Source organism: Osmia lignaria, chromosome 12 (genome assembly GCF_051020975.1).
Source record: "Osmia lignaria lignaria isolate PbOS001 chromosome 12, iyOsmLign1, whole genome shotgun sequence".
NCBI lineage: Eukaryota > Metazoa > Arthropoda > Insecta > Hymenoptera > Megachilidae > Osmia > Osmia lignaria.
In genome coordinates this window covers 9,239,298-9,262,460 of record NC_135043.1, presented here as the reverse complement: position 1 = coordinate 9,262,460, position 23,163 = coordinate 9,239,298, and the positions used below count along the sequence as shown (strand labels likewise).

General features: G+C 37.4%; 1 protein-coding gene across 7 annotated transcripts in view; it reads left to right on the top strand.

Annotated features, from left to right (window-relative positions):
* Positions 1-23,163, top strand: part of LOC117603132 (kin of IRRE-like protein 2) — a 214,410-nt gene that overhangs the window by 99,783 nt on the left and 91,464 nt on the right. For 3 of the 7 annotated variants that reach the window (XR_004581142.2, XR_004581143.2, XR_013063213.1), the window contains exons 11-14: positions 533-813; positions 5,055-5,155; positions 5,269-5,618; positions 5,705-5,803. Coding sequence is in view for 2 of the 7 variants with exons in the window: in XM_034321963.2 (XP_034177854.1) it covers positions 533-813; positions 3,423-3,566 (425 nt within the window). In the remaining 5 variants the exon portion in view is untranslated. Of the gene's footprint in view, positions 1-532; positions 814-3,407; positions 4,253-5,054; positions 5,156-5,268; positions 5,619-5,704; positions 5,804-23,163 lie in introns of those variants that run through there. The other 4 variants (XR_004581145.2, XR_013063214.1, XM_034321963.2 and 1 more) reach the window with 4 other exon arrangements.

The window sequence follows — 23,163 nt, the reverse complement described above, 5'->3', positions numbered from 1 at the left end:
TAAATCGAAAAAAAAAAAAAAAAAAGAATCGTACGGAATAAAGGGACGCAAAGCAATTTTTTTTTCTCTTGTATTTTCTTCTTTACTTCGTAACTTATCAAAGTAATTATTCCTTTGTCATCAGTGAATTGTACCGTAAGGTATAATATTTCTTTTTAATTAAAATTTCTCTGTTTAAAGTTAATATCTCTGTATGAATAATTTTGCAAATTTGGGTCACGGTTGACCCAGGCTCCGCTATTCAGGGGTTAAATTGAATTTTATTTTATTATAGCAGTGGCCAATGACCAATAATTTTTAATGAATTTTTATTTCATTTTAAAATACTTTATTTGTATAATACTTGATCGCGAATATAAAGAATTCGGATATTAGAAGATTAAAGTGGCAGGTATCGTTACAAAACACGGAGGGTAGTATATTGCTTTCGGAACTATTGTTCGCGTAAAGAACCCGGTGCTCTCTAGATTTAATCGAGTAATCTTCTTAGTGGATATGGAACTTTGCATGGCTTCGTCGAATCTATTCGCAGAGAGAAGACCCCTAACGTACACCCCAATATACAAGACACCCCCGCAACGAAGAAAGAAGGATCGAGTCACGGACGAGGCGATTTCGCCGGAGAAAAGGCCGATCGTGCAACACGGTTTAGATCTTCCGCCGGATCCGATGTTGACCGATTGCCTGCCAACACCGACCATAAGTTACCCACAGAATCACGTCTCGCAGACGAACACTTACAGCAACCCACCGACCATGGCGGATTTCAAGCAGATGGCAATGGATGCTTACAATCAGCGAAATAATCAAAACGTAAGTAAGAAACTACTTTAATTTCTAATTATGGAAATCATTTCTTTTGTATAACCCTAGCAGAATACTAATTAATTTGATAATTTAGAAAGAAGAGAAATTTATTTTAAAAAAATTTTTAAATTATAAATGTAATGATATTTATCAAATTATCAGTGTTACAGTAATAATTATTTGTTAACAATGGCTGTTTCATTTGAATAGAGGTTTAAATCATAGGAAATCAATTTATGTATATCGGGTTAAACAAACGGAAGCAAAGATAATGTAGATACTTGCCAATTTTCCGATATTCGTTTTAGTTAATTAATTTAATGCCGAATTAATTAATCGTTATTCTACACGAAGTCTGTGCTCGAATATATTTTAATTTATATAAAGATATTAATTACACGTCAATATTCATTATCGTGTAAATTGAAGAAAAGAGTTTCGCAAAAGTAGATTATCTTCATTCTGTATATTTTAATATTCTTTACGATTTTCTTCATATAATATGAAAACGAACAACACCATCTTTAAATCAAGATGAAGGATATTCCGGAAGCAAAGTTAATGGATCGTCCCGGTAGATACATAAATCATTCCGACGATTAGTCTCGTAAACTCATTGGCGTTTTTTCGCGACATCTAATAGAGTGTATTTAGTCGAAACTGTTTGATTAATGAAAAGCAATTAACGTTCTCTTCGCCACTGCGGCGGGGAAGGGCAGAGGAATAGAACGTTGAATCATTGAACGATCGATAGAACGTGATACAGTACTCAATAAGAGAATTATGTTTATTTTTTCCATCGCAAAGCGCGTTGTTTGAAAGGAAAATTAATATTTCTAAAGTTATATAGAATTTTTTGCTTTCGGTATAGAAACTTTGGCATTTAACCCTTGAAGAGCTATTGAATTGGGGCTCTCTCCATGGTTCGCCGTCCGAGAATTAATTGTTCTGAAGTGAGTTCGTTGTTTGATGCTGAAATTTCAATTTTTATTTGAAACGATCTTTTTATTATTAAAAATGTTGGATTTTCATCAACTTTTCAATGCAAATATTCCCAGCATACGTGGTAGGGAACGGTTGAATCGATCCTCTCTGATTTTTCTCTTGGTCTACCATCTTTCGTGACTAACTCGACAAGGTTGTTTTAAATATTCGAAGTTTCGAAGACGACGAGGACGGGACACGAGCCAAGAAGAGGGATCGCTCGCTTTAATATGCGCCAGTCTTCCACTTTAACTTTTCCGGTTTAGCAGAGCCTTGGGTTATCTGTGCTTCCGCGAGTTTAATTACGTCGAAGTTTCCTCGATAATTCGAGAGGGCCAGTCCCGATGCGCGTAACTCGTCTCGAACTCGGCTTCCGTTTCCCTTCGATGCTGCTCGCGTTCCATTAAGTGTTTGAATGATTTTAATACCGATTCTACCACCCACGCGGCCCCCTTCATTAACTGACCCGATATTCCCTCGGGATGTTTTCGTTGCGGTGTTTTTGTTTTCCTCGAATTACATAACCCTCCGCGGTTTTCGATTATTTTCATCATCGATCCAACACTCCAGCCTCGTTGGATATTCCATTATTAATTTCGCACGAAATTTGCAATTTTCAAAACTATTGATGTATTTGCATTTCCATTCCCTTTCTTCGCTTCGTCATTTCTGTAATTTTATCGCCAATTTTTTTTGGTTATTCTTTTCTCTTTTTTTTGGAATTGAAATATTCGTGGAGTTGGAATTTTTAATGATCTCTTGATATTTCATTTATAATTATAAATAGCCTGGTTTCATGAAAGTTAAATTAATAATTGAAAATTATTTGCTAACTAAGGGGAAGAAACTGAAAGCAATCACGTAATAATATGGTTGAAATGAAAAACCTTAATTAAGATTAAAAATGAAAGGCAAAGAATATTTACCTTTGGAAAGGTTTCGCAAACAAGAATTAACTTTCCTCGAAATATGAAACATTTCACCTAAGGTAATTAAGTAAAATTCAATTTTGTGGAAGTTTAAACCGCTATTAATGCCAGCTGTTTTCCTCATTCGTAACAAAATACTCAAATTTTATTCACAAACACCTTCTCGTAATTATTCCTTTATTCGTTTCATGCAATTGGTATTCGTTTGACCACGTTAAATAATTTAGAAAATTTTTATGAAATCCATTTTCAGATTAAATCCATAAGAAGTTAATTAACTTTAACCAATTACTCTCGAGCTCAAAAAAAATGATTTCCTTTATATAAAATGAGTGACAGAGAAAGGAGATATCTTAATTAATTTCAAGCCGCTATTTAATAATTAGAACTTACTAATTAATTTCAAATTACATATCTTTTTCAGAAGTTGTAAATTAATCTAATTTAACATCATTTTCCGTATTTTTAATACTGTTAATTATCATAAAGAATATTTTAATCATTTGAGCCTGAAATTAACCCGTTGAAAAGCGAACGTGTCAGCGGATGTGTCAGTCGTGACTGAAAATTTAAATCTTAATTAATCTATTACTCAACAGCTTCCTAACGAATCAATACAAATATCCCAGATGTATCGAATGGTGACGCAAATAATAGATGAATTTATTCTTGAAAACAAAGCACTAGTTCGATTGATTGCAGGTCTATTACAGTCTGCAGAGGTCGAGCAAGGGGTTGTCGTCGATGCCGCAGAGGCCAGTTACCTCGTCGGTGTCAGCCCAGGGGAAGTTCCATCAGCCGGAAGTGGTGACGCGTTCGAATCGAATACAGGAGAGTTGTATATAAACGGTGCGAAGTCTCTGCCGGGAAACAGAGGAACATCTTTCTGAACGTTTCAAACTGTTTCCATTTCTCCGTCAATAACGTTTCAGGCTTAAATAAATAAATCGCCGTAGCACGTTCCGTCTTCCTACAGGTCGACGTGTTAAATTTCCAAGCGATTTCACGATACACCGCGAACGTTCGTTGTACAAAAATTCGAGGGAAAAATTTTTCCGAGTCGCCGTGAGACGGGAACGAGAATACTGCATTTATTCGAATCTCGTCGGAAGAACGATATAAGAATGTCGCGAGTGTCCGGGAAAAGTTAATGAAACGTCAACGATTAAAAGCGAACTGGACGTAACGAATCCACGTTCAATTGTTCGTTCTTTTTCTACCTGGAGAATTTTTATAATAGCATCTCAACGAGGAGAAACTTTATTTAGAGGAGGTGAGAAATTTGACGAAACAGAGTCGTCGAAGCCACAAGTAACTTAGATGTTTGTTCCCGTTCACGGCACGGGTCTCGTGCGTTTTACTGTTTATATGAGATTAGTTTTTGTACAAAGATCTATTGTAAATAGGCTACACTGCCTGGACCTAGTGGATAGTTCACCGATGTCCGAATTTCATTCGTTGGAAAAAAAAAATAAAAACGTGATACAAATGAAGTCACGTTAAGAGAGGATTGTTCGGTCACGTAAGATAAATACTCGATGGCATACGAAATAAAGAGAATACGTTTCATCTGTTTTACAGAAACGAGTCTCGACCACTTGTCGTCCCACCCTTTTCCCTGATCCTCTCTTTATTAAGAGAGGAGAGAAAAACGTAGGAAACGAGGAGCCGAAATTTCGGTCGCACGTGAGCCGAATGAAAGCGATCGCGTGATCGCATTGACCGTCGCGTTTCCATTTCGAACGTGAAAGAAATCTTAGTGCATCCACGTTGGTGAAAGTCCTATGAAAATTTTATTCGAGCGTGAAACGCCGAACTATTGAACGTGTTTCTTTCGTTTTAGCTAGTGTTGGTTTATGTTTTATTAGAATAACAGATAATAGATGAAAATTTATTCGAATAAGGATTTCTTTTTTCAATATTATTTGAAAAATATAGTAACTCCTTTCTCTTGGTTTCCATTATTTCTAAACTGAGCTAGGTATTACCTCGATCAACTTCTGATTGTAATTTTGATGCTATATTTTTTGTGTATTATAATGCTTGAATATAAATTTAATTTGGCATTTGTGTTAATCTTATGTTTTGTTTTTTCTTTTGCAAAATTTATTACAGGCAAGAAATACGAGGTACTAAAATACTATAAATTTATTTGCTGATATTGCAAATAGATTTATTACTGCGAATTATGTGCAATTGATCATAATTCATTATCGATATTTTAGTATTCTATTGTGTTATAAATTTGATTTCATACTTTTAGTCATTATTATTTATCTCAAAATGCATATCTTCCTTAAGTTAACATTTTTTCATATTTACATTATTTTGTAGATGCAGTTATTGTTTTCATTCAAATAAAATCTACCTACTTCGATTCTTCGATCATCATCAGCTTAAAAAAACTGAATCCAGAATAGATAAGAAATGAACAGGTAAGTGCAATATTAATTTCCATTAAATAATTTGTTCTTAAAAGTTTATTCTAAAATTTACAAGTTTAATTCGCCCGAAGTTTAATTGGCTTTCTTTTCTATTTTCCTAACAGCTTTGTATTATATAGTATTTGAAAATTACAAAAGCAACGCGCTAAGAAAAGGGCGTACGCTATTGGACGAGACATTGTAACTCGTGCATTTCTGAGAGCTCAGCATAACGGTGTTTGCATATATTACGCACCTTCGGTCTTGTTAACAACGACCAGTAGGGAACGCCACGTACCCTATTATTATATGTGCCAGTCGTGTCTCTGGGGCTATTAAGACGACCTACTCCGCATCCAACGTTCTCCCAGCTTTCCGAACTGTCACCAACTCTGCTTGTGAATACACCAAGTAATTACGATCCATCCAAGTAGTGTAATCCGATGATTTTGTACAAACTACAAACTAGACACTCGTAATTATAATATTATCATTAATGTTACTAGTAACAACTAAACTTGACGTTCCTCTAAGTATTTCGTATTTACTTATTACTTTTAGATTGAAATGAGTACTGCTTGACCCGATTTTGTTGAAATAACCCGAAACCAGTTGATTGTGACCACTTTGAGTAAATTGCTTCGAAAAAGATCTACGACGGTAAGTACGATATCATTGTGCCACTTTTTTGAGGTTAGGTTTAGTACCTATGACTTGGTAGTCATCTGAAATTTTGAGGCGCAAGTAAAGTTCAAGAATTAATTAATATCGTGGCTCTTTTCCTAGTCCGCCATTCGATGGTTGACATGTAATTTTTTTACGAACATTTGCTTAAAGTTACAAATGCCAACGATTAGTGCAATACTAAAATTAGTACAACTTAGCCTAGCATCGTTTTGAAAGTTAAATCTTTTATTCGAAGCATAAACGTCCTGGATACTTTGTTTGAAAACGTCAATAAGTAAATTGCATGAAAGGTTGTAAAGTGTTCGATACCTATGGGCGGTATCGTTCTCGAATAATTAACGAGTCGGTGGTATGGTCATGGAATCGTATTCTAAATTACTGCACTTACCAACCTAAACCGCCCATTAAATCTACACAGAAACGTGCATTATTTTAAGCACAGCTGTCGAGATCGATATGAACTGTGTATGGGGCTGCATAAATATTGGCTTTAACCTGATTTGTATTCTTTGTTTAAACGCTTGCTGGATTCATACGGTTAAGTTTTCTTGGTAATTACCCTTTATAAAATATTCTATCAAAATTTTATACTCTGATAATGAGTTTATTTCTTGCAAAAATAACGTCAAAATTAATCTTACAAAATGAATTCTATGACACAGAAGGGTTTCATTAAGAATTAGTGTTTGTTTATTACTTTGAAAAGTCCACTTACCAATTCTTCAAACAAAATTGCTAAGTGAATTACTCTAATTGAAATAGTCAGTTCAAATCAATTCCAGCAATTGCCTGAGTGACTAAGTTTGTTAGGTGCACTCCGTTGTCTCTTATTTGTCCACTATAAGATCAAGTCAAATACACTTGCTGAAATAGACTTGATTCAGACAATGAAAAGTTCCTTGAATACTGAACTGAAAATTCATTGATGAACTAATCTCAATTAACGATTACCTTTAATGATTCACAATTCAGTAAATTAAAGTCCCTTCTTTGTCTCTATAGTTAATTAAACCAAAATGTTTTAATCGCGAGGCAAATATTCTACAGGTACTTTGTTATAAACAAAGATAGGGAGCAAGTATTTCGTTCGTAAATGACCCAGTAAATGCGTCTGTATCATAAACTTCGTCTACAGTGATATAATTAATTGGAGGATTAAGGTAACTTCGCGCAGGTATTTTACTTGGGAATGGGATATGTACACACTAACTATATTTTATGACTTTTGATGCAACCTGCAGCCAATATGCAGATTAACTCTAACACGTGACTAAGCTTTACTAGTTTACTTTACTTAGCGTGAAAATGAAAGAAAAATGTGAAACGAACATTACCCTTAAAGATCTTCCATTCTAAATTAAAAATTTAACATTATCCCTTTAAAAATCATTCTTCCAATCCCTGGAACTCTTGTTTAAAAATAACGCTTTTTGTTCCAAATAGAAATACAGTTTATTATAGAATTATATTTTCTACATTTTTAGAAGAAAGTACAATCATTATCCAGGGATCAATAACTTCATACGTTACCCTATCGTGTCTTTTATTTCCTAATATCCAGCTGCAGAAACGGAATGACGTCCACCGGTGTTTCACCCATGAAATCATAATAAAAAGAATACTAACAGGAAGGTTTATCTCGCAGGACTGGAAAGACTCGTATAATCTGACAGAGTAGATTTTTCCGTGAAATTCCGCGTATCGTTGTTGCTTACATCCCATATCCGCGAAAAGTTAGCTCGAAGCGTATACGGGAGGCCGCGTACACCACCGAAGCCCACCCCTTCTAGCTCGTTTCGTTTTTACGATCAGCTACGATCATTTTTTACGAGCCATCCCGCTGCTCTCGTTGTCCAAGATTCATCGAACGGTAGAGCAGAGCCACTCGTCGATTCACTTCGTCGACGACCGCCCTCGTCGTCGAGGAGGGTTGCAACGAGTGGCGCTTCAACTTTCCCATTGATATCGGGGTTGATACGAAAACGAAGCGTCGAGGAAGACGCCAAAAATGTACGCGTATAGGTAGACGAAACACCGTGGAGAGGAAAAGTTGAAATTGAAGTTTCCGTACGAATGAAAAGTTAAGCACTGTCGGTCGCATCGTTGCAATCCGCGGTAACAACTCCAGGTTTTATGTCTGGTTTCTCGAGTAATTCTCCGCGACCGCGATGTGCAACCACGTTTCTCTGAATTTCCCTTATGCCGACTTACCGCTATCTCTCTAGCAGATGGAATATTGATTAACCAAATGGATAGACAGATATCGTATCATTTTAATTCATAGATGGACATGATCTGTCGCTAAAGTGATGAGATATAAAATACTCTCTATTTTTATGAAAATTCAATATAATGTAATGGAGGAAGTTTAGGTAAAAGTTAGGTACCGTGTGTATCCCATTAACCTGTACTCTATTTCCTCCATTAGGAGCTGAGAATTCCAACCAGCTGTCTTTACAGCAAGTAAAGCCTCGTATAAGTAAGTTTCGTAACGCGAATCGTTTACAATAAATAGAATTTCTCGCGTGGCCACCGGGTAACGAGGTTTCGAAAGCGTTCCCCGCGGATCAATTAACGCGTAATTAACGCCTGTCAGAGTGTGACTGAAACAGCATAATGACGTTGTTCCGTTTGAATCGTCGCTGTTTCGACGGAGTCTTGCGTAATTTGCGTTTTCACCTTCGAGTAGGAAGGAACGATTCATTTCCTTAAGCCGAACCCTGTTCACCCATTTCCTGACACGTGTTAACAAAACGAGCTGCTGAAACGTTGTTGTACACACGGTGTATAGCGACGCGGTGAATGGCAACGAGTAGAGCCAAGTGCAGTTTAAATGCGACCCTGGACTATAACCGGGACATGGAATAATAGCTACCCCTGACACATGTAGACCTCCGTCAGTATGTTGGAAAATTGCGGGCGTCAATCATGTTGGATTCAGGGGGTCAATTACAAACTTCGTTTCGAGGTGTCGACACCGTAGCTTCATACGGGGTTGATTTTATCGGAATACCTCTTGCGAATTATTAAAAATCTCTCTTGAAATTATTATTTCCTTATTCTATCGGTTCTACAAGAAATTCAACATCTTGCACGCACGATTCAGAACAATACTACTCGACTCTAATTTAAAATATTTTACATCGTGAAACTGTATATTAACTGGCTAACAAGAAGAAGTTACGGAAAGTTTAGTAAGCAAAGTTAGTACGATCTAAAATTAAATTTTTCAAACACAATATCGCGAAGAAGTTCCATGGTAAAAGAGGCGAAAGACCCATCTCCCTTGCCAACTTGAAGTTAATTATATTCACGAATGGATAGTCGAAATAATGAGATACAATCGAATCAAATTATCGCTGAAAGCGGAAACTTGAAATTACTATTAGTGCTTACAAATTTGCAAAGTATCTCGACAGAAGGTAGCATCAAAGCTTGCATTCGTAGTACGTTTAACCTTTGTTTAACGTTAATTAAACAACTCCAGAATGGTTTCGCTAACATTTGAAATCTTGAAGAATATTAAGTGTTCCATGTCGAATGAAAGTAACGGCAATTTTAATTTTGAATTTCTTACAAATGGCAAATTTAAAAATTAAAATTGCCAGAACTTGAAAATACTACCTGCAAGAGCAGTCAGTTCGAACAGGACTTTGCATGCATAAGATTAGTAGGTGAGAGCGGCAGCTGAACGAAACAAATTGCCACATCCGCGATCCCCATCGCATCCACTTCCCGATGGATGCGTGCTTTTCCTGGTTCCGACGTGGAGAAGAGGCCCGCCTCTAGCACACCTCCGTCGAAGAAATTACCTGAAATCAATCTTGAAAATCGGCATGAAAACATCCGCGACTGGTAGCTCGTATAAGATCCTCGCTCCTTTTTGCATATTTATATCGTGCCCGACCATTTAGGCTGATATCGACCCATCACCCGCACTGGCGCATTTTTCTAAAAATATTTGAAAAAAAATAAAAAAACGATTTTAAAACAATCGTTCGAGCAATACTGTATTTAGACCGCAGTCTTTTCCCAGTAGAAACGTTAAGTGATTCGTGAGCTTTTCTCAAACGTTTCGAGACTTCGTTTACTTAAAAAATAGAACGGAGTAAAAGTTTCTTTTCGTGACACGCTACAGCCCTTTGAATATTCTTTCACGACCATGTGACATGACCAATTTAAACACAAGGGACTCCTTGAAATAATACTCGCTTCGTAAGAATTAAAGTCAAGAAAGGAAAGTTTCTTTTGTCACGCGTCACATCTAGTACACCATTGACTTTACCTAAAAACACTTTTCACAGGAAACATTATTTTCATATTTACACCTTCTGTTTCTTAGAATATTAAATAACAGCAAAAGTGTAGCAAAAATAGAATCTATGTAAGGAAATATATTAAACAGTTTAGAAAATGTACTACCAGATACATTTCTAAGTTTGAAACTTTTTATTCTTAGAAAAAGCGACTCTGACAGTATTCCGTTGAAAAATTCAACTCCTCCTCTGCAGCTACCAACTTTTGTTTCCTCTTACACTCTTAATTATTCACACACCCCTTCGTACAAATATTTATATCCAGAATCCAGTGAATAAGAACTCTAATAAATCTAACATAAGTTAGATATTACACATAAAGAAAGAAATTCCATCATAATTATCACGCGAAAACTGAATTTTCCCTTGAATTTCATTTAAACAATAGACTTGGATTTAAAAACAAATCAGATAATGGTTTCCCAACGAGATTACATTTCATAATATGAATGAACATGCCTGGGGTGTATCTAAAATCCGTGCGTGGGAACTCTGACAAAGCAGCGGCAAAGTAAATCAGTCGCAAAGCCACGGTAAACAGAAACACGTTTATGTCGCACGACTTTTGTTGGTGCGCTAAACAAGCGAAAAGTAGCCATCTAAAAAAAAAAAAAAAAGAAGAAAATGAAAGAAAAGAGAAGAAAATACAGTGTTTGCGTTAGGATCCGCGTCAGGGCAGGGTAGCATATCCCCGCCGGAAAGTTGGTTAAGAGGGAGCCGGAGCCTCTTTCGGCTCGTCGAGTCGCAACGAGGCATTAATTTTCCAGGATGTTAATACGGGGTACCGTGAGGGGAATTTCGTACGGTGGCTGGAAGAGAAAGGCCGTCGTTGACTTTTACTCAGGTGGACGGTCTGCGTACGGGAAATTAGAGGGAAAAGGGGCCTGTGTGCTGGACTCGACCGACTCCGAAGAACAATTTCCAGCCGCCTAACGTTACGTCGGCAGGCTAGTAAATAGCATTAGCAAGTCAACTAGCGCTTTGCTCTACGGCCGGTTGCATCTTGAGATTCTAGTTAATTTATACAAGTGGCGCGCTTTAATGCAGTTACACAGTCGCCGGGGTTACAAGTTTAGTTTTAGTATTCGTCCGCGGCATCTCTGTTGTCTTCTTAACGCGAAGAAGCCGGCGATGCGCGTGACGGTTTACGGGGGTTGCGTTTCCTCGAGGACGTCAAGCAACGTCGATGAGCGGTGCCGGCTGCGTTCGACGAAACGGCTAATTTCGTTTAGACAGACGCGACGCGACGCGATGCACCGCGTGATGCGTCGGGAGTTCGGGTTATTATGCGAGAGACATGGTTAATTGCAGTGCGACGCGACGCGGCGTTAAGTTCCTGGAAGCGAACCGGATACGGCGCTCTGGGACGATCGCTTGTGGATCACTAAATGCAGCCAAGTAATACAAATTAAACGCCAGAAACATTGTACATGATCGTATCTACCATTTTTCAAATATTTGAATTTGATTGCCACCCTGGAAAATCTGAACGTTACGAGCACGAATAGAAAGCATCATTAATCATTTTATCGTATCAGCTTCTTACGTTAATTTGTCGTAACTATTAATCTTACAAGATTCAAGACCACGGTGGTACTCTGTGCGACATCGTTAATTGAATCCTTTCAGGAGCTTAAACGAAAGCCAACCCCACTTTGGGGAACTTAATTTCTGTCGAATTGCCGATAATCAATTAAACGGTAGTCGAGCTTTGATCGCGTGAAAAACCGAACCGCAAACCGTCTCTACGTTCCGCGGGCTTGTTATTCGGGTGCACGTGGGCTCCGTCGGTCATAAACGACAGCCGACGTGTGTCGAACGGTTCTCCTGAAATCCAGCCGAATTTCGATGCTGGAAATTGAAACGATCGGACGAGTCGCAAAATTTCAGTCCGCCGAATGAAATGGCCTCGACTGGCCATCAAAATCTCCGGGTGGGGAAAAAAAAGTTGAATCGGAATCGCGGTTATCAAAGTGTCCTAATGCCTTTATCTAACGCTCGAGGACACTGCGGTTCGGGTTGGGTTGCGAGCGAAAACTGCTGCGGGCCAATCCATTGCCGTCACTCGGATCCCTTTCCCTTCCCGAGGGATGAAATCGCGAGAAAAACTCGAGAGTCACTCGAACCGGGTGCTCGCGTCTTATCGATACCCTTTTTATCGGTTTACGACGTGGTTATGATTAATAAAGGATGTCCTTTACCGGACATAAATAACATAATTGGACGAGGGTGCATGGTGTAACTTGGCCTTCCTTTACTTAACCCCTCGGGTGGTAGACCACGGAGAAAGGCACAATTTTAATTTTATTTTATATTTTCTAGTTTACAAGTCCCTAATTTAATTGATATATTTCAAATAAAAATAATAGGCAGCCTTCTTTTATGGAAGTTGTATTATTTTATTCAAAATTTTGTTTACCAAAAAGCAGTGGACAGAATTTTGAAAAAAATTGTTCATTTTCTCGAAATGGAATAAATAACAGAACCGAGCGTGGAACAACAGGACCGCGGATATTGATAAGTGTAATTGCGCATGCTTCATCAACTTCTACAAAATGTGTCATTTCTTTTTTACACGTACGTTATGGCGCTGTTATTGATGGTGTTTTTGCATGGGAAACGAGAAATACGAATCTCGTTTGCGTCGCTGAGATAACGAGTCGTTCATGATTGTTAAGGATTGAATGTCCTTTCACGTTTTACTACCTGACTTTTAATGCAAATTGGTGATTAAAAATCAAGTTTTTATCTTTAAATCATATATTTGTGACAACTTTTTTATGTAGAAATTTTATCCATAGTGTTTATTAAGAAATAACAACTTAATAACTTCATTTCATTATCATCGATCAACAATTAAGTAGCACGTGACTAATAACGTTGTAATTTATTTTCGTAACAGCTCACCCTGCATCCTTTTCACCCTTTTTTCTTTTCCCTTTTCTTTTTCGACACAAGCTAACGACATGAAAAAGTATAGTAATACGTCTGACGGAAGTTAAAACGGAACTGCAACTTAACACGCGACACTTTCACATTTTTACTAAATAATTCAGCCTCGACATAATCGACGTTGTTCATCGCTCTCGTAAACTCTTGTTTCATATTGGCTGGCTCGAAGGTAAATGTTCGTCTCATTTAGTTGCGTGTACAAATCTGGCAAACGAATCAAAGGAAACGCAATAATTTAAACGTACATTGCACGCTCGTTTACGGATTAAGATGAAATAATCAAAGGAAGTGTCGAGTAATCTCGAGTAAACTCATCGTTACATGACTTTTTCTTTTCAAATCATGATATAATTTCACTAAGTAGCAGATGCTCGTTACAAGAGCAACGATACACAGTCGTTTGACGTTGTCGCTACATTCTGTATAAAAAGGAAGGATCTTTCGTTCGTTGTACATAGAGAATAATACGAGAGTAGCGAGACGATAAGAAGTCGGGAAGAAAGACGGTCAGACAGCCGGAAGATGGGAACAGAAAAGTAATTGGAAACTGCTGATGAAGTTTACGCTTGTAACTATAAAGTTGAGTGCCTTCCTTGCCTATTAGTGATTGGATTAGTTGACGGAAAAGGATAGAGCAAGGCGAGATAGAGGATGGGGGGTCCAGACTCGACTGAATCTGGATGCAGGAAAAGAAAATTAATTTCTTATTCACGGCACGATGCCGCATCGTCGCCATTCGGTACCTTAATAACCACTGAAACTACGTGGCGGAACGAGATCTTGAAGAAGCTTGACGAGTACCAAGTATTTAGGTGGAACGCGAAAAAAGGAAAACGTGAAAACAGCGTCACCCTTGTTTTCTTTTTCCCTTAATTCTTTTTTTTTTTCGAGGCGCGGGGGATGGAGTTGCTTTTAAAACCGTGAGATCCGACGGCTACTCGAGGACCAAGCTGGCAAATGAAATAAATATAATTACGTCGCGGTGACATTGCCTTTGTACGTGAACAGAAAGGAACGGCTGTGTATTGTGGTTTTTCTTTTTTCAAGAAAAGACGCGAATGGGGATGAAGAATACTGGTAGAATCTTGGGACGGGGACCAAGAAAGATGGTCGAGGAACTACGTTTTCCAAATTCATTATGCAAGCTCCACAGAGGCTCGATCTGCCTCGAGTAGCCACACAGTTTTATACCTTTTCAGAGTTTGTTTAAAGTTCTTTCCCAGTCCTTGATCCGTTCTTTGGCCTAGGAAACGTCCTGGGAATTGGAAACACTGTTTCCTCGAGCTTAAAGTGTCGGCCTTTTAAATTAAGCAGAAGTAATGGATATACATAATGTGTTGAAAGAAAATTGGTATTTTAATTTTTTTTTATAAAATTGAATATTAAATGGTAAATTTTAAACGAAAAAATTTCGTATATTAGAAGAATAATTGTCAGAGGAACAGTGTAAACTTAGGAAAATACAAAATTCAATTAAAATTGGGGCTCCCTCCGTGGTCCGCTATTTGAAGGACTAAGACTGACATATGAGGGGTTTTTCTACTTGCAATCTTTAGATCGTGTAGCATGTTAATAATAAATTATTAAAACTGTAGGTTTTAAATCTGGCAATGAAAGATTTAAAAAATCCTTAAGAATTGAAGAATCATCATAGAATATATTGTATGAAAAATTGCAAAGTATGGCAATTTAAGGTTTTTAACAACCCTTTTTGCACAGATTTAGCTAGTGAAAAATTCATTTGATTGGATCATCCATTAAATTGAACTAGCTAAAAGTATACCCATTCAGCAAAATGTTCTTCAGCATACCGTGCAAAGATACCGTTTATTGCCTTGCCTGCAAACTTCAGAACCCTGTGTCCTTGTTGTTGAACATAAAGTTTCAACTTCAAATGACTGACCTGGAGGTGCGACGCAACAGCTTCTTCCTGTTTACCTTTGCAAGTAGACCGTGTTCACGGTATTCTCGACAGTCTTTGTATACATTAAATCGAGCGTTCTGTTTTAATTTGTTCAGTCAGTTTCGCAGATTATCTCATTTTACTGAAAATTTGTTGATACTTCTGCTGAATTCTCTGCTTTATGAAAGATTGTACGCAAAACGTACTTGACTTTTTAAGAAACTTATCAAACTACAACATTTTACACGTTTTATTATTTTGAAAAATTTTCACGTAAAGGATTTTTGAAAATTATTACAGACATATTTTGCTTTACACACGAGGTACAATGGAAAGTATGACCCTCGTATAAACGTTCTAAAATATTACTAGGGACAGCGTACTATACAACTTACTAGTGGCAACATATTTGGGATGAAGCACGAGTTAAGTTAAAGGTCGAGTGTGTACTTTTACAAAAAAGGATATGTGAAGATTGTAGGAGATATGCCGAATAGTTTTTGCAACTTGCAAATTATACATGTTAGTGTTAGACGAACTGTCCACTCCGAATTTTTCTAATTAAAAAATAGCAAACATGACAATATTCTAGATAGAATATCGTTATCGGAGGATTAGAAAATACTCAAACAGAAATCTCGACGGTTCTCAAACTACGAATTGTCTGTGAATTCTAAGCCGCAAGGAGAACGAAAGGATAATGCCTCTGGCATACAGAGAGCACATTGTTTCCTGGCTCTATTATACGTCTCGAAAAGGACTGGACGGTCTGACCCAGCCATTTATTAAGATCGGCTTCCGGTCCGAATGCACGTAAGAGCTTGATCAAACTTTTGAGTAATGGTTGCACGTTTCTAATGCCTGCAGACATACAGGAATGATGAAGGTCCTAATTAGTTTCATGAATGCATCGTTCTGGAAACTTTAGGAAAGTACTTAAGCTGGCTAACAAGAAGCAAACTTTCTCATTTTTCTAGAATCATACATCCTATTATGAAAATAAATAACAGTTAGTTAATTTTTCATTTTCTGTAAAAATTCGTATGATTTAAAAATGTAATATTGAATAACATAACGTCTTGATTAATCCAGTCTTCGCTGTTGAAGGGTTACGAAACGTTGAAAACTATAAATTAACACAGAATGTGTTTCTTCGTTTTAGCCAGTAGACGTTTTCCGGGGACCATAAATAAACACGACGTTCATTTAAGTTCGATTGATTTTTTACGAACGTTTCGAGCGGATTCTAGTTAATCTGAAACTCCAGCGAAACGTTTGACAACCGCACATTCGTCTCGTTTGACTGTTGAGGGCCGTTGCGCCGAAAGAGCTGTCTATTAAATTCGTTAAAACCTCTCTCAAATCGACAGGGAGGAGTCAATTGATAGCGAAAACTCAAACGCAGTCAATTTTAACGAGCCGTACTTATCCGCAAAGAGGATACAACTAAAAAAAAAAAAAAAATCCAATTTAATCCGTCCTCCGTTTTCATCGCGTTCGAAATTGACTTCGTTAGCGAAGTTATTGTTAAATCGAGTCTAGTATTGTACATATATTTTGTTGGTATTGAATAACCGAAGGGAATTGAAATTTTTACGTTTGTTCCATTTTTTGTTCTTTCTTTTTATAAACCATACAAATTTATAAATTTACAAAAAGGGTAATGGATAAAAAATATATTACAAATTCTTGCAATATATTAATTAAAATTTAATGTTTTCTCTCTATGGACATTTAAGATCCTCTTTTAATAGTACTAGAATGAATGGTACTTGAATTAAGATAGAAATGATTTCTCTGCCAAACCAACATCCTTTCATTCAGCTAACAATTTCCATTCCCTAAGAGCGCAGTCCATTTTATACGATCGATGAGTTAACGTACAATAAATTAGGTATTATAGGTAAATATATTAGGATTCCAAGGTTTTCTTTTGTCGCAGCAAAGTGAATCCCACCATCAATTTTCGAAATGGAGGATACTCGTCTCGTCTAGGTATTAAATCACGGCATTACAACGATTAATTCCGACTGAGGCTAAGTTATAGTTGCTAGTCCCGCGTTTCAGGAGTTCCTGAACTCACCCTGCCCTTCTCCAACCCTTCTTCTTCCCCCTTTTCTCATCGCTAGCCAGTTAGTTCCGTATCAAAGTTCTGTAACCTGGCGAAAACGGTCAGCCGATGTTATCAGAGGTCATGACGTGTTGAAACTTTGCTGCGGGAATTAATTCTGATCTTCTTTCGTTGTCCTCTAACAATGTCTAACGTGAAAATTAATGTACCCTCGGTAAAATTACCTTGAGATAAACCAGAAAGCGCGAACGGTGTTAATTGTTTCTGAACAATGAGATCTTCTTTTTCCTGCTGAGAAAAATTATGTGGAAAAAGAAATCCTGATCATTTCTCTCATTACTGATTTACAAATTTTCTAAATTTCACTGTTTAATTAAATCAGAATTAATTATTTTTCTTTGCAAAAAGGAATATTAGAAGTTTACCAGAGAACTTGTTTATTATTTTTAAAAAACAGACAGTTCATTGTTGCTTTTAGCTACGTTTTCTTTTTATAAAAAGCAACACAATAGGTGTTTCCACTTCGTTCACATTGCTTCCCAGTGTGTATTTATACACTCTCGTTGCGTATAATACTTGCTTCGTATCATCAGTATGTATAACGTAGTCATAGAACAAAGGGATTTAAATTAATGTAATTCAGAAGGCTCAAATGAATATTCCGAATGAGGGAACCTTGGACATTGGTAGTGGAGCTCGTAGAATGCAAAACTATGGAAACCTCAGGTCATTTGTTATTTCCTGGCTCGTAAAAACACTTACGAAAGGCAAACCATTAATGGCAAAACTTAAAGTATAAGAAAATAAATCTATCTCTCGTTTCTTTCGACATCATTTCATTTTTCCCAATAATATTTCTTTTCATTTTACAATAGTTTATTTCATTTTCCTAAAATACTCTTTAATCCCTAGTTTCACCAACGCCAAAGAAAAAATGGTCAGATCTTCTTATTCATCAACGTCCTGGTAACAACCGAATGTTTCCGTGTTTCCACACGCGGCATTAACCATCAGCACGCTATTTTTTCTTTCGTTTAGCCGCGCAACCAGCACGCGCCTAATTCGCGTCATCAGTATGTATAACGTTGCCGGGTAACAAAGGGGTTTAAAATGGTCGGGGACAATTCAGAAGTCTCGAATGAATATTCCGAAAGTGGACAAGGGGTAGAGCGAAGCTGAAAACGGTGTCCACGGAATCAGACCTGTGGAAACTCGAGAGGCATTCATTATTTCGCGCTAGAACACGGTCGGGCTACGGGTCGGAGGAACGCGGCTAGAACAGAGTAGAGAGAGAGGGCAGGAAGAAAGCTTGCCGAATTAGGGAAAACTGTGCGAGTCCGATTACCATCCTCCAATTTACTTGCCCCGTATTTCGGTAGGCTCTTCGAGGGAGATCCTCGGACGACATACTCGCACAGACGCAATCGCGATACCGGGCATTCAGTGGCGGTAATTGGAAGCTTAGAGGAGTGGGTCGAATGCCCGCTCCTTGGAGAGGTGGCGACAAGGTGCGCGCAATAATTTAAGCCGGAATTCGGCGAACGAACGCGAAAATAGTTTGAGGGTGAAGTGGTCGCGAGAGGAGCAATCTGGTTATCCGCTTAGCCCACACCGCACCCGTCAAATCCCACTTTTCATCAATTTCCCAACTGGAGTTTGGCTATTCGAGGTGATCTAAACTGTGTCTCTAACGGCAAACAAAAAGTCTTGATAAACGAAGAATTAGTACACCAATTTTCGGTGTTTATTGAGAAAATATTATAAAACATGGGAAAAATTTTAAATTAAAGTCAAAATTAAAAATATTTTAAACACTCTATTTAGAATCCTATTATTTAAATATCAATTTAATTATTAAAGAAAGAATAATAATTATTTCACATTGGAAAGCGGGAATAGATTAGGTCGGCACTTGCTACCTGCTACCCCATCTTCTCACCCTCCTCTGCTCTTAAGATGGACTCGATCGACCGAGCACCGTTTTATGCAGTGAACGTACACGGGGATAACGCGTAATTAAATCGCTCTTACGGAAGTTATCGCGCTCATAAAATCCTTGCCAACATCCTTGCCAACCAGATATTTTGCGGATGGAACACAAAGGGAAAGGGGAAGGAAATGGTATTTTCGGAAGCTTCTTGGTGAATTGATCGGCATTGAATTCGAATCTCCGTCTATTAAAGTATATATTCATCTAAAATTAAAGGGGAGCAGTATAAAATTTAGAAAATTAAAATTATATGAAATACAAAATTGAATTAAAATTAGGACTCTCTCCATGGTCCGCCGTCCGAGAGTTAATAGTCAGAATTATTAAACATAATCTCATTTACACAGTATAATAATTCTATAGTAGTCAATGTAGAAAACCGCAAGATCTCGTTAGATAAATAATTAATTCATCTAAATTATTTGTCTGTCTACAGACAATATAATGTTACACTTGAAATGGTACCTACTTCACACCTGTGAATCTGTTCTCAAGCATTGAACATCATTAATTTTATTTGAGAATGTAACGAATGCTCGTGCTGGTACTGCTTTCACACATACATCGCCGCGTGGAAGTAAATTTACTTAAGTAAATTTACACAACGTATAGCTAAACAGGAACCATAAATTGGATGTCCTACTTCTCGGTATATGAGCTTATGCTAGGAAACATTGTTAAAACGTCTGGTAATATTGCAAACGTTTTACAAACGAATTGTCAAAATTACAAGATCGTAATTTATAAAGTTCATAACTCTGTACTTGAAAGTTATTTAAAAAATTGTGGATAGTAATGGCCGTACGAAGCATAAATCAATTTAACTTAACTTTGCATTCTATTCCAGTTAGCCCTGTGTCGAAATTACCAGGGCGTTCAGGTTTATGAATGTTTATAAATAAATCTGAAAATTCCAAGAACATGTCTCGTTATATTGTGATTGTATATAGTTTCAACCAAACTTCCTTTCTTCCGTTACTAATACTGTCTATTCTGAGAAGAATGAAAATGTTGAAGTGTTAACATAACGCAATCCACCTCGCACCGCAGAGATTTCTTTGAATTTACGCGGGCCAGATGGAAGCATGCGGTGAAAATAATCTGAGATGAAAAGGGTTAAGAAATATACAAAATGTCTGAATCTTTCCTGCAGACTGTGCCAGAATATTCTATGGCTAAGAATAAGATAAGATAATGAGATAATACTGAAGTAATAAATTATTAAAAAATGATTTACACATATCTCTTCTTATAAGAGGAAGTACCGTATACCGAATAATATGTTTTCACCATCTCTTCCACAAAGAAGAAATGCAATTCGAGGAACGTCTTTGAAGAAGTTAAAGAAACGAGGGGACAAAGTGCAAACAATGTTGCAATAACAGAGTCGTTTCGTTTGCATCGAGTCGACAGAGTCTGGCGAAGAATCAACTGGCCTGGACTGATTAAACATTTCATTGGTCCAAGTTCGTTCCATGCGCAAACTTTCACGCGGCCAAAGAACCAGCTGGAATAAACTGGTCGAAAGAACGGCACAACAGTTACAGCTAATTTTGGAATCATAAGATCCCGCTGTCCCTCTTTCTCTTTGTCTGTTTTCATCGTGGTTGAAGCTGCGGGCTATACGACAGATTCCGTGGTTCATGGGATCGTTGAACAAAGCGTTCTTAACTCGAGCTTCCTCGGGGCGATACAATGCCAGGCCAACGAGCCAACTCCGTTATTCCATCTTAAAGCCGGCCCCCCTGGACTACCTGCAAGATCGTTCTTCAGCTTCGCCTCCCACGCAATTTCTATATCTGATGGAGTCACAGCTTTGTCGGCGATGATGTAAAGCCACGGAACAACGGACAGGATTAAACGAACGTTTGACAAACTCTCGGCTATCCACGGCTCAGACGTCACACGATGAGTAGCTTGTGATTAATAACCGGGGCTAAGCGAAAGGATCAGAGGAGATGTAATGAGAAAGATGGAACTTTCGCATCAACGGTCTAACACTCGTTTTTTCTACTTTGATGCTGTTAATAAACTACGGTATTCTCCGTTAGTTATTCTGAAATTAACCCATGAACAAGGGATCCCGAGTCAAGGGTAACGAACATAGTAATGAAATAGAAAATTACATTAAAATTGTGTCTCTCTCCATGGTCCGCCGTTTGAAAGTTAAGAATGAAAGTGGAAAAAAAAGTGAATACCATGCAACCTGTGATGGAAATCTTTAGAAAATTACAAATTAGGGTAAGAAAAGCGTGTCCAGTTTTTTTGGTGGATGCTCATCGGGAAACATCCCGTGGACACAGGGCACGCTCATCCTGAATTACGTCGACGGTAAACTGTGCATCGCACGCGACAGCCACCCTTATCGTTAAGGGCAACATCCCTGATTATCATCCCGACGAACCTTTCTCGGGATTACCCCCACCACAGAGATTTATCGACCCTACTTCCACTCAACCACTCCCGAAAAGGAGTCAAGCGGTCGTTTTATTGGTGTTTCTATCTCTCTTTCTCCGATTACTTCCACCCTATCATTCTGATCCATTTCCTGACCGTTATGTTAGTTTATCCTGCCGCTCATCTTTCCTCGTTTCTCCGCGATGGATAAACGAAAGGGACAACGATAGAAAATGGGCAATTTTGGGACTGGAGGGATAAGCATTTCTACGTGGCATTAATCTATATTTTCTGAGATTAACTCTAGAAAGACTAAGGGTAACTTTTTCAACCCACCCCAGTTAGAAAATATTAGAAATTATTTATTTTCATTTGCCACAAATTTTACTTAGATCCCTTTCGAGCTTTACTATGTTAAAAACTATTAAATGAATGATTAAATGATTTTATTATATTTAGAATAAATCCCAAACATTTTTGAACCTAATACAGCCATTACATTTGCATTCTTTTTATGCTTCTTATTACCAACTGCATTTAGCTAAGAATTCGAAAAGAATCAACTTTAATAGGTGCTTCATTTTGTAAGATTTATGAGTCATAATTGCTTAATTGTGACGTGGTTAAAGTTACTTCGAATCGAAACCATTCTTCCCCATCATTATACGCGTGCGAAGTATAATGAGCTAAGACTGCCTTTCGTGGCTCCAACTAAGTTTCACGAATTCCAGGAGTAATGCGTGTTATCTAATTGACGGTAAAACCTGAAGATACGTTTTCAAGAAAGTTTTTAACAAGTAGTTTTAATAGCCGGATTTTGAGAAAAATTGCAACAATGTGCAGACATTATCAATGCAGATGTACTTTGATGCGGAATTGTATAATATTCATTGAGGATATTCTCAACGCTTCGAATTAAAAATGAAAGTTAAAAGATTTAACAAGAATATGATCCCCATATTTCTTCTATGAATATTAACGTTTACACGCAGCTATTAGACGATGTGAGATCAAGACAAATGGTTTCGTTGAGCCTGAACGGATTTACAAAGCAACGAAGAGAATTTCTTTGCAAATAATCATTCGTCTCTTCCTAGTGAAAGCATGAATTGTGGCGGAGAGATGTATGAGATCTGAGGAATTAACCTTTGATTCGTATTTTCAGGAAGAATCAATTCATTCGTGGAGGTTTCCATTGGTTATACAATGCTAAGGATTAACCTTTCAACTCCCAGGTCACGTCAGTCTTACTTACAATTACTTAAACTTTCTTGGTGACGTTATTATTAGCAATAGCAACCAATGAAAAGTGATTAAAGAAATGGCAAATACTATTAACTTCAAACCACCGGTGCAACTCTGGTTCAAGAAATAGAATAATTAAAGCTCGAGTAGAAATAGTTAAATTAAAATATTTAATATCCTTTACGGAGTCGATCGTTATTAATTAAATTGGTTTAAGCGAACACGAATAGTGTTTCATATAGGTAGCTAAGTTTTATTAATATAATACACTTCATCGGTTTACAAATTATTTCATTAAAAAAGAAAATAAAATTAAACATATAAATTTACTTTCTGTAAAGACCCTTAATTCTACGGTAGACAGCATTTATCCATCCCTTCAGTTTAAAGTCGTATTCAAAAAAAAAACCCCTCCACCATCCCCGTCTCTCGTTATCAAATACTCTGGCAACACCTTCG